At 41.0% G+C, this 13172-nt stretch overlaps 1 protein-coding gene across 1 annotated transcript in view; it reads right to left on the bottom strand.

The window, feature by feature from the left end:
• Nucleotides 1-13172, bottom strand: part of IL11RA (interleukin 11 receptor subunit alpha) — a gene marked incomplete in the record, with an annotated part of 3068236 nt that overhangs the window by 1764975 nt on the left and 1290089 nt on the right. Inside the window, 1 exon segment of the mRNA XM_044077548.1 lies at nucleotides 11948-12098. Within this exon segment, the coding sequence (XP_043933483.1) occupies nucleotides 11948-11965 (18 nt within the window).

Here is a 13172-nt window from a genome sequence, read left to right on the forward strand (position 1 = left end):
ACACCATGAACATCAGGAATGTATTTGCATCACTTCAAGTCAGGAAATTCTATGCAGAGGATTAATGCAACGAGGTGCTAAAGAACTTCATGCAGTAGTTTAGGGGTTGACTCTCAATGTTCCCTTTGCTTGTGATTCTAAAATAAGCGACTTAACCAGAAAGTGCTCATAAGTCACCCTTGAAAACTGGGCTACACAAGATAAAGAAGAAAGATTTTCTTTTAGGAATTAAAAATATGTTTTTTATTTCATGAGCTTGACATTATGGGTACTTGCTAGTTTCATAACTGGAACTGCCAGCACTAGAGAACTGGGCACCCTACCAGTAAAAGCATAGGGGCACTCGTTTTGATGGGTGGAGCAGATTTTTTTTAATTAAAACTGCATGAACAGTTACACATGATGGTTTTCTTTACTATTAAAGCATATCCCTTGTGAAGATTACACCTGATGATTTCTTTACTGGCATGTTGTCATTCAGATAGTTTGGCACCCTTAGAATCATCACTTCAGATATTTTGAACACGTGCATGTAGGGGAGAGGGTGTTGCCATTAAAGGAGAAAAAAATACCACATTTAAATATTTTATCTTTGCTTGCAAGCAATTTTTATTTATTTCAGGGACATGACAGAAACAGGAATGGACACGATTTTCATAACATGAACTTGGGTAAGAGGTTGAAACTGGAATGAATGTTTTTTTCCTTAATGGTCAACTTGCAGTTTAAGATGGCAATTGTATTGTCATGACACTGGCAAGTGTTTACAGGAAAGCTTTCTGAAATGTTTATTAACTAATCTACTTTTATTTTTTAACCACAGCAAAACACTGATCTCAACAGACCATTTTCAGGTTCAGCCCAGAATAGAAAACAGAGGAAAAAAAAATCGAAGAGCTTACAGCAATACAGGCACATACAAAGTCAAACATAAGTCCATAAACAAAAGTCAACAGGAAATTATTAAAGGTGCATAAGTAAACAGAATTATTACAATGATAAGTAATTCTCGTGCATAAGCATTGGGAATATTTAGCAGTGTGAACTTATGTTAATCATAACACAATATTATATACACAATGAACAGCACCTGAATATTTAGTAAGCACTTTGGTATTAACTCAGTAGGTAGCTGGATTGGGGAAAATCTTAGTATAAAGTACCCATAGTAGCGATTACCTTAGGAAGGTCAAGTACTGGGGGTTTCAGTGAAGTATGCAAAGGGTCTTGAGTGTATCCAGGTCGTTTCTTCTGCAAAAAATGGTGTGTGGCTGTTATGATGAGAAGGTGTGAAATTAATTTTGTTGTAGCACTTGCACTTTGCTTGGTTAAGGACGTGAGCTTTTAGTTCTTACCTAAATGTAGGAAGGACAGTGCATCACTTATGCTTCTGGGGACTGGTTTCCATATTCTAAGGTACTTGACTGAAAATACATTTTCAGTTTGTTTCAGAAGGGGGTAAGGAGGTTGAGGGTGGACAATGATCATAGGTGGAATGGGGTTTGTCTTTTTGAGTTTAATGATTGTTTCAATGAATAAAACCCCAGTACAAGCTTCTTTACTTACAGAAAATCACGAAAATCACATATACTATACACCAATATGGTATATCCTGCCAAACACAAAAGTCCCTCACTGTCAAGTAAAAGAATGAAAAGCTCACTTGCATAGTTCACATAAATGGTGATGTGCAGTGTGAAAGGCCCAGCAGGTTGCAAATGTGCACGTAATTTCAAAAGATGAGAAAGGTGCTGTTTTTTCCCCACAACAATCAGTTGGAATCACATTTCAGCACCTATTCTGCAGTGTACCATGGGGGATATGAACTGATAATCTGCCATCCTTCAAAAACAGATGCTACAATGTAGCCCCATTTGCCCAACTCACTTCACATCAGATAGCTACAAAACTTGCATATAATTTGCTCAGTAAATGCTAAAAAGAAATTATGTACTCACCATAACGTTCCATGTTTGTAGTCCATCTCGCCCTTCATTCTTACATATGGGTTTGAAGCCAATCCTCAGTTCTGACTCGGCCGATTACAAAGCTCGAAGTCTCTCAGTTGGCTCCTGGCAAGGTAGGTATCCCATAGTGCACTAGTAACAATCCCCAGATCTTGTTTGCTGCTGTCTAAAAAGTGACAGAAGGTATTTCCACAAGGAAAAACAAAGATGAAAGGTCTTCAACCCTAAGGAAGATAGATACCTATCTTGTCTCCAGATCTTCCAAAGATACATGGATGGGGGTAGGAGGGTGGGTTTGTAAGAATGAGGGGTGAGATGGACAACAAACATGGAACGTTATGGGGAGTACATAACTTCTTTATGTTCTGTAGTACTATCTCGCCCTCATTCTTACATATTGGACAGCGTCTCTAGCACCTTTTTTTCGGGTGGCTCACAGGAATATACTCCTAAGAACCGTGGAACCAAAGGAGGCTCTGTCCCTGGAGGCTAAATCCAATTTGTAATGAGTAATGAAAGTATAAGGGGTAGACCAAGTTGCTGCTGCACATATACTGTCCATTGGGATTCTGGCTTGAAAGGCAGCAGATGTGGATACAGATCTGGTAGAATGAGCTTTAATTTTAAATGGGAGTTCTTTGTCATTAGAAGAGGAAATAAAAGATATACAATTTGAAATCCAGTTTGATAACATTATCTTGGAGACTGGCATACCTTTTCTCGTCTCCAAAAAAGATATAAACAATTGGTCATATCTCCTAAACTCCTTGGTTCTATGAAGATAGAACCTTAACGGTCTGTGAACATCAAGCTGATGGAACTTATATTCTGCATTGTTTGAATGATTAGGAAAAAACGACTGGCAGTTCAATAGTTTGATTCATATTAGATTGAGAACAAACATTGGGGATGAAGGATGGATTTGTACGAAGGGAACTCTGTCTCTATGAAAAATCAAGTAAGGAGGTTTGACTGAAAGTGCTTGTAACTCTGACACTTCTGGCGGATGTGATGGCTACTAGAAAAATGGTCTTCCATGAATGGAACTTTTACGTCACAAGTATGTGCAGGTTCAAAGGGCGGGGAGGTAAGTTTAGAAAGAACAAAATGCAGATCCCAGGGAGATACAGATAACTGAAAAGGAGGTCTTAGCAAGGTAGTGCCTTTTAAAAATGATTTATACAATCTGTGAGCCATAAGATTAGGTTAGTGTTGTCTCAAATGAAAATTGGAGATAGCTGCTAATTGAACTTTGATTGTAGCAGCAGCTGATCCCTGATGAAAAAGTTTGGTAAGGAATTCTAACACTAAGGGAATGGAGGCTGTGTAAGGATCTATTTTTTTTTTCTCGTGCCCAGAGAGAAAATCTTTTCCATTTGCTAACGTACAATTTTCTCGTAGAAGGCTTGTGAGAGGACGTCAGGATATGTGTAACTGCACGAGAGAAATCATGAAGCCTGACTAGGGCTGGAAGTGGAGCAGCCACGCTGTCAAGTTGAGGGTGTGGAGAAAGGGATGGAAAGTGCCTGACATATGTCTGGTATTGGGTCCAGAGTCCATGGATCGTTCAGAAGGTGAGGCCCGAGAATGGTGAACCAAATCTGACGAGGCCAGTAAGGAGTGATAAGAATCATTATGCTTCCCAAGGAAAGGCATAAAGGAGTCCCGAGGGCCAATTGTGAACAAGTGCATCTCTCAGTATCTCTCCCGGAGGGGGGATCAGGGAGACGTAGCTGCTGCATTTGGCATTCATTGGGCTGGCAAACAGATCGCAGCAAGGCTGTCCCCATTTGGGAAAAATCTGTTCCACAACTTTCTGATTCAGAGACCACTCGTGAGGCATCAAGATTGCCCTGCTGAGCTTGTTGGCTATCACATTGGTTGTCCCTGCGATATGCATGGCAACTAGAAAGCATGGGGAAGATATCGTCCACTGCCAAACAAGAAGAGTCTCTCGACATAGGGGGTAGGATCTGGTTCCCCCTGGTTTGTTTATATACCATACCACTAACATATTGTCTGATTGGATTGCTATTATCCCTAGAGGAAGAAAGTCGTGAAGTGCTTGCAACCCTAGTAGCACTGCTTTCATCTCCAAGACATTGATATGCAAGTGAGCCTCATGTACTTGCCATGTGCCTTGGACTGTCCTTCCTAGGTAATACCCCCCCCCCAATCTGGGAGACATCCGCGGTCACAGTAGCAACAGGTTGGTGATGAATGAATGGTGTCCCTATCGTTAGTTGATTGGACTGGATCCACCAACAAAGGTCCTTTTTGCAAGATTCTGTTATCAGAATGGGATGAGACAGAGGCAGTTGTTGAAGAGACCACTGGAAAAGAGTAGCCATTGTAGAATTCTCATATGTAGTCTGGCTAGTGGAACTAGAGTTATAGTAGAGGTCATGGTTCCTAGAAGTTTGAGTACTGTCTTCACTTTGACTGTTTTGGGGAAGAAGGCTGTATATCTGTTGTCTGAGATTTTGTATTCTGTCTGCAAAAAGGCGAGCCATCACTGCGACTGTCTATTTCTGCGCCTATAAAAGTCAGATATTGAGAGGGCGACAAAGCAGACTTTTCCCAATTTATAGTAATCCCTAGCTGAGTGCAGACTCTGATGGTTGAATCCCTGGCTTGTAAAAGTAGGTGCCTGGTGGTGGCAGTCAGGAGCCAGTCATCCAGGTATGGAAACACTTGGAATCCAAGCCGTTACTACCGCCATGCATTTGGTGAGCAACCTGCGGGCTGTGGTGAGACCAAAGGGCAGAGCACAAAATTGGTAATGACTGGCTCCCAGCTGGAAGTGTAAATGACTCCTCGATGCTCTGCTCATTTTTATGTGGTAGTACGCATCTTAGAGGTCTATGGAGCACATCCAATTGTCTTTCCCTAACAGAGGGAGTATAGACTGCAGTGTTACCATTCGGAACTTGGATTTCTTCACTGATTTGTTTAACTTGCTGAGATCCAAAATGGGCCTCCAGTCCCCTGTTCGTTTTGGCACTAAAAAGAATCTGGAGTAAGTTTAGAATTCTATCTGGTCTGCGGGGACGGTTTGGATGACTCTTTTGAAGCAACATTTGGACTTCTATAGTTGCTTGATCCCTGTGATTGGGTGAAACATCTGGGATTTTCTTGGTGGGATGAGGTGGAGAAGAGAAGGGTATGGAGTATCCTCTGGAAATTATTCTTTGTACCCACTTGTCTTGGGTGATGTTGTGCCAGGCTTCTGGATACAAAGATAAGCGACCCCCGACTGGCTCCAGAGAAGCGCAGTCGGGCCCCACTTCAGGAGCGCTGATAGGGATATCCACGAAAGGAATCACGGTCACCCTGGTTTTGCGGACCCCCCCACCTCTAAGGTGACGTCTACCATTACCTTCCTACTACTCTGCCCCTGGAGAAGGAATCACCTTGTGCATCCGGGAAAAATCTCTGAGATTTCTTGAACCACATTTTCCCACCTCTCTGACCCTTAGGGTATAGTTCAGAAGCGACGGAAAAACTTACTCCCATGGCAAAGAGAGTTTTCCCTTCCTGCTTGCACCTGGTGAGTGTATCTTTTACCTTTGGTCCAAACGGACAGGAACCGTCAAAGGAGGCATTGGTAAATGTAGATTTGAAGGGCTCCACAAAGTTACATAAGCGTATCCAGGAGTGTCTCCTAAGGGAAACTCCTGAACCCGCTGCCCTGCTCACTCCATCTGCTGCATAAGATATCAGCCTCATGGAGGAGTTAACAATGGAGTTTAAGAGGTAGACAACTGAGCAGTAACCTCCTCAGGGACTCCTTCAGCTAAAGTACCTTGGAGAGCATCTCCTAGCTCCTTTAGGAGATCTCTTTATAGCCTAGTGAAATGGGTGAGGTAATTCAGCGATCTGAGTGTAAAAGCCACTGAAGAGAAGATACGCTTCCCTTATCTGTCCATCGTTCGAGACTCCTTGTTCGGTGGGTGGACAGATGAGGAAGTTTCCGCTAGTTCCTTTTTTGTGGTTGCTGCCACCACCATGGTATCTACAGGCACACCTTTAGTCAAAAACCCTCTTTTGGGGGCTGAAAGAAATTTGTTAGGCCTTCTGGAGACTGGTTCCATGGCATCAGGAGTTTCCCACACCTTTCGACTGACTAAATCTAAGAGCTCATCGAAAGGTGGAGGCACCCAAGAGGCTGAAGGTTGAGACCCGAAAGCCTTCAGGTACACGGACTCCTCATCAGAAGGGGTGACAGTGGGCCAGCTGCCTCTCTGTTTCAGGATCTCTAGGATATTTACGAAGGAGATATCATCAGAGGATGACCTAGGGGACCCTTCTAACTCCTCGAGGTCAGTATCAGAGGTGATGGACTCATTAGGGGGAATCTACATGCTTCCTCTTATAAGTTCTCTTCTGAGGAGGCTCCTCAGAAGGGTATTCTGGGGAGGTCTCGGAAGACTGGGAGCCACCCAATGGGGGCTCCTGAGGCTGCAGGTCTCTGCTGTCAAGAGAGAGAGAGAGAGAGAGAGAGAGAGATGGTGCTGAGACAGAGGTCGGAGCTTGAGGGGGAAGAGCATCGGTACGCTTGTGTGATGCTGAAGACCTAAACAGCACGCTCCTCATCATCTTGAAGGCAGATCTCTCTGGCTCCGAGGACATCCTCAGTTCTGAGGAAGCAAAGGTAGCCCTTGGCTCCAAAGCGATTGGCTCCGAGATAGATGTAGGATCCGAGCTTAACTGAGCCAACGCACCGAGAGGTAGGCTCGGAACTGAAGAAGTTCGGGTCCAAGCGTCCCTGTCGGGGCAGACTGGTGAGCTTCGGCTCCTAGACACCAAGGACGGCACCCAAAGGTGTCAGAGCGGAACTCTGCTCTGAGACAGACAATAGAGGTGCTGGAACCGACTGTTCCACAACAAGCGGCACCAATAGCTCTAGCTCCGAAGGACAGACATGGCTCGGAAGAGGAACAGAAGCAGGTAATATGGTCTTAGATGGCTTTGGAACAGAGTGGGTCGGAGCCGGCAACAAATTAGCTAGCACCGACAACTTCAAAAGTCTAAGCAACACTCTCTCTACATCCTCTTCAGAAAGACTCTTGGAGGATCTGGAAGACAAGGTAGGTGATCTAGATCTCTGTAAAATTGGAGATCCGAGTGTTGGAGAAACCGGTAATAATTCTCTAGTCTGGCTCTGAGGTAAGTGTTCAGTATCTGGCTCCGAAAAACTTAGAGCCGAGACTGGAGCGTCAAAGTCAATAACCTCGACCGGCTCCGAAGATAGCGGAACCAAAGAGGTAAAAGGTTTGTCCAATTTTGTAATTTTTTGTGGAGGTCCAGATAAAACAGTCGGTGTGGGAAACTGTCTCTTGACAGACTTGACCTTCTCTTTTTTTTAGAAGAGGGAGACCTGGAATGCGATGATGAAGAGCTGACTAAATCCTCCTCAAAGGAAGGTTTAAGGAGACCTTTCAGGATCAATTTGTTCTTCCTTTCCTGGAGAACCCGAGAACTAAAGGAGTGGCAAAAGGAACATGTCTGCTGAAGATGTATGGCTCCCAGGCAGTAAACAAATACTATGTCAGTCAGTCAGAGACATTTTTTGAGAACATTTGAGACACTTTTTAAACCCCAAAGGTTTATGATCCTTTGAGATTCCTTAGAAATATTGTCACAAAAAGCACTCAAGAGGGGGAAAAAAGGAAGAGAGGACAAGGTCCTCTAACTTAAACGGGTCTAGCCCTGCTCAAAAACAACAAACACAAGCACGAGCAAAAACAGAGGACTAGGTCCTCTAACTTAAACGGGCCTAGCCCTCCTGAGGAAACAACACACTAGAGGGAAGGCAATAGAGGACTAGGTCCTCTAACTTAAATGGGCCTAGCCCTAAACAGAGAAGTAAGCAACGTCAACAATTTGCAACAACTGCAATAAATTCAGCAAACACTCTAACTAGTTCTAGCTAATAAAGAAGCACTGCACACAGCTATTAATTTTAAACTACTTATTCTAGTCAAACAAAAGGCTAGAATAGGTTCTAAACCAAAAACACAGACCTATGCCTAAGAGAAAAAATTTAGCAAAAAACTAGCAAACATAAGAAGGGATACCACTCGAAAAAAAGGGCCTGCGGAAGTGACGGTCAGCAAGTTTTCGACAATTTGCAAAAATTAAAAAAACACGCTACTAATTTACTACTAGAATAACAACAGTTAAGCTATTTATACTAAACAACTAATATCATTAAAAAACAATCACTAAAGAAGCTGAATAATGAAGAAATTACAACTTAGCCACAGCCACGAAAGAACACTTCTGAACTCGCAGACGCAGTAAACGAGATCTGGGGAGATTCTTACTTGTGCACTATGGGATATCTACCTTGTCACGAGCCAACTGAGAGACTTTGAGCTTTGTAATCGTCTGAGTTGGAGCCAAGGATTGGCTCCGAACCCATATGTAAGAATGAAGGCGAGATAAGAGTACAGTACATCTTATATTTATAGAATGTATACATTCGCTGTAAACACATCTGTGGTTTGGTACTGGAAAATCACCTGCATGGTTTACAAGATTATAAAATACATTAAAAGAAAGATACAAATATCCATTTCTGACAGTGTGCATCTTTGAATTAACTAGACCTGTCAAATAAGTTTAGTTAAAGGTGCTTCTCTACATCTGAAGGACACCCTTTTAAATGAAGGGCAGCATACAAGTGTTAACCATAAAATATTCTCAACAGGCATTAAACTAAAGTCCAGGCATGTGGAAAAGGTGACAAAGTGCAGCAGTGTGAGAAACTCATTGTCATAGCACATATTCAAGAAGGATTCTTGCTGCTGTAGAATTCTTGACATACTGGGAAATTTAGCTGCAGGATGACCAGCGTGACTCACACAGCTTTGTGGACATATGCATGTAGGCAAACTTCTTCGTAAACAAGGATGCATGCTTGCATCCCAAAGTGGTTGTTAGCTCATGCAATGCTCTGATCTCTTTTACCACTGTGGTTCCCTGACATTAGATGCTATGAATAAATAGGGGCTGTTCCTGTTCCAGGTTTCTGCCTCTCCTGCAGCTCTAGAGTGTAACAGGACTACCCTGTAATGTTGTGGAAGGCATGAGGGAGCTAAGTACTTCAATGGTGTTCCTATTCAAACATATACTGTTATACTGAGTTTCTCATACAATTACATTACTATCTTTATCAGAATTCCTGATATGCAGTATTATTCATAAAAGAATATCTGTTTTACGGACTCCCAGGGATTGACAGATATATGGACTTGATCCAACTCCTCATTACGCAACAACGTATGCTTGCATCCAGGATAAAACAAGAAGTCAACCTGCACCATTATCTGTTCTTTTTTGCAGGTGAATGTGATGCTATGTCCTGTGAAGGAAGACGTTTTTCATCATAGAATGATTGCATGCACATGGAGAGTCTCAACTGTAGTAAACTGCCTTTAAGTACTAGGGATAAAGGCAAGTACAGAGTAGGGTTAATTACTGTTCCTGCCTTCTTCCTTTCCCATACCTCTAGATTCAAAAAGACTACTCTGCCAAAAGGGGCAAGGAAGAAGGGCACTAGCACTGCAACAGTAATCCTATTATAACATCTACAGTTATGGAAATTTCTCACATTCTTCATTAGGATCTTTGCTTTAGCAGAATTCATGACATAAGACAAGGCTCCAAAGCTACATCTGGAATGGGAAGTGGGTAAAAGCACTGGCCATCCTGCCAAGTCCATTCACTTGAACTCCATGATGGCAGGTGGTCCATTCATAGGTGGTCCTAATCTATTTCCTGCCTCTACAATGTACACCCAGGTTGTAGTGTTTTAAAAATATGTGGACAGAGAACTAAATGGCTGCCTCACAAATGATTTGTGCTGAAACACTTCTAAAGAATGCAGCTGATATACAATCTCTCTATGACGGGCTTCTCTGTATTTATTATAATAAAAATCAATATAGTCTGTTAGCAATTTGGAAAGGATTTCCTTGTACACTAGCTTGCTCTGCTACTCTTGATTGAAAGATACACAACCAATAAGCTCAAAGGACTTTGTCCTGTCCATACAATATCTAAGATACCAGTGGACACCTACTACGTAAAATATTCTTTCCTCCTTGTTCTATAGTTGAGGAAAGAACACAGACAACTGAACATGCTGGTTAAGAGAGAATTCTGACACAACTTTAGTCATAAATGACTGATTTGCCCCGATGGTAACTCTGTACCTGTGGAACACAGTGAATAGCTCTTACCACATCAGGATTTGAACCTCAGATACTAATGTATACACACACAAAAATGGTACAATACATACAATTAAAACAACACCCCGACACCTTTGACAACTGCTTTCAAGTACTTACAGAGCTGTGTTCCTCCACATACTATAGAGAAGAGCGTTCAATTAACCAAGTACATAAACGTTTTAGTCAGCACTAAATACTACACACCACAGACCACCTTTACATCAAAAAATCCAATTCATCTCAGCTTTTTACCCAACAAGAAGCTAATGCATTAATCGTAAAATTGAACTGCGTTTCCAAAGTTAATTTCATAGCAGGGACATATCCTTATTAATTTGATTTGACATGTAATGTAACTGCACTGACAGATGAGGCAATATTAACCTTACAAATATGTTCCTGAACACGAACTTTCACCATTCTAACAGTTTTACCAGTGTACCTCATTGCTGGCTCAAAAGTAGAACAGACTTCATAAACTACATTCTATGTGTTGCAGTACTACTTATCAAAAAGCATAAGTACATATCCATTACCTTCTACATATTTCCTTGTCTGTGTATTATTTATACACATTACAATGGCCACATTTGAACATGACTAACTTACTTTTGGCATGGCACAGAATTATTCATTAACACCAAGTCATTTAGAGTTTTAGATTTTGTATATGATAAAAATTGTTTCTGGCAGAATCAGAAACAAAGCAGAAGCACGTGATAAAATATAGACTTTATTTAAATAAAGTCCTTAAATACATGGGAAACATATACATGGGAAACATAAGTAAAAGTGTTGATATCTTTTGAATTAACATACATCAACCTGACTGTGTGGTCTATAAACCAATGATTTATACTGCTCAGAAAACAACCTCACAAACATGAAACAGATTACATTGGTACACAGACTAAACAAAAAAGGTGGTCAGTGCCTATACTCCCAATCTGTAGCAAAAAATCTGGAATGCCCTACCAAGCAGCATCAGGACAATAACAGACCACAAGAATTTCAAATTCACTAACAAAAACTACAAGCATCTGCTCCTGTTCCAAAGCAACCTAGCAACTCCTGTTCCAAATGACCTAGCTCCCCCATTTCTCCCTACAAACTAGCTGCTAGTCTTACTAATATACATTAGCTAAACCTTTGCTTTCTCTTAATCTCTTCTTCCTAAAATCTACCTGCAGTCTACCTAAAAACTGTTGCAGACACCCCTTTTAAACTATAAAAACTTTCATTATAATGTGTACTACCACACTACCTAAAATTATTGTAACTAGATAAACCAACTGTATTGTCTTGATTGCAACAATTACTGTTGTATATAATTATCAACTGCCAATACGTCAACAACACTACCTGTAATTTGTAAGCTACAGAAATGTAATGATCACTGTACTTCGTTTTTTGCAAAATGTTTTTATACTTTGTGGAGATTTTTTTTTGCATGCTAAATTTCTACTTCAAATACAGTTCATCAAGATTTCATATGAAGGGTGAATGTCTCTTATTCCAGGACCAAACACTGACTGACAATTCCACACAGCTACTTCTACCAACTGACAAAAACTTGAGTCAAATTATCTCCTTTAGTGCCATGGCTGTTTTAAGGTGAAAACTAGTGGCAAAAGATAAGAAATATGGTAAATGGATGTCATAACCTATGTTATTAGTAACCATTCCCCAACTTTATGTCACTAAAACAATGCATTTAAAAGATCAAGAAAAACATACATGTATGCGAGAAGCCATTCTAGGTGTACTGGAGACCTTTTTTCATGGAGCAGCTATTCAGCCACCTATGTTGCCCTTCACTGATGACTGTGATACATTTGCAGCAAATTGTTTCGAGGGTTACAAGTGGCTCATAACAAGGTTACAGATCCTAGAAATAAAAACATGACACCTAGTTACACTGCAAGCTTCTACACTGCCCTTAATAACATTACCAACATCAGCAGCTCAAGAGCGAGTTCAAAGATGCTATTCCACATTCCTTATAGAAACACCCAGACTTTAACGTACACTGTCTCTTGAATCTAGATATGGGTGAATGGAAAAGCTGCTTTACCTTTTCCTCCAATTTCAGGTTCCTAACAAGAAATCTTTCTTCAGAAAAACATTGATTAATTCCCCCTTTACACCTCCTGTTAATGGCTGAATCCTCAGCAAATTGTATCTTCTAATAATCCACACCATAGCATCTGCCTTGGATATTGCATCAACTGCATTAAAGCCGCACATCGTGTGTTTCCCCACTTTGAGTCATGTGAGCAAATCGATAAATTTGTGATTTCAAGGTTTTGTCTCAAACTTCTCTACTAAAGTCCCTATATATTTAAGGATCACATTGGATTAAACTAATTTCTGTATGGGAACCTGGAATGTACCACCCTTATTTAGTTATTTATTTTTTGTTGTGGTTTAGTGTTGTATAGTGTAGTTTGTTCACTACAGTAGTAGTGGGCTGATCCAAAAGGAACCATTTTAGACAATGGGCAACAGAGAAACTTTTCAAGCTTAGGTTACGATGTCAGAATTAAGTAACCATTGAAAAGACAGAAAAAAGTAGGTATTAAAGATACCTTAAGGGAAGCTTTGTAGCACTGAGTAAAAATGGTTATATGAAGGATTGAGTCATTGACTTCAAATATGTATCACTGCAAAATTCAGCATGCCTATGAACATATATATATATATATATATATATATATATACACACACACACACACACAGAGGTTTAAGGAGAGATAGAGAGAGGACAGCAGTGATTAGGAGAATGAGGGCATTGTGGGGTTAAGGATAGAGCTAAAATGGTCTTAGAAGGGGGTAGTTCTATGACATTTATCTCCATAAATAACACAGCCACTTTGTTACTTCAAGCCACTAAGGTACTGCTTATGTCCACAATAGATTTTACAGTGCCCTCCAATTCAGCACCTTTACAAGCCCTTATATG

The sequence above is a fragment of the Protopterus annectens genome, chromosome 1.part1 (genome assembly GCF_019279795.1).
Source record: "Protopterus annectens isolate FY-2018-M chromosome 1.part1, PAN1.0, whole genome shotgun sequence".
Lineage (NCBI taxonomy): Eukaryota > Metazoa > Chordata > Ceratodontiformes > Protopteridae > Protopterus > Protopterus annectens.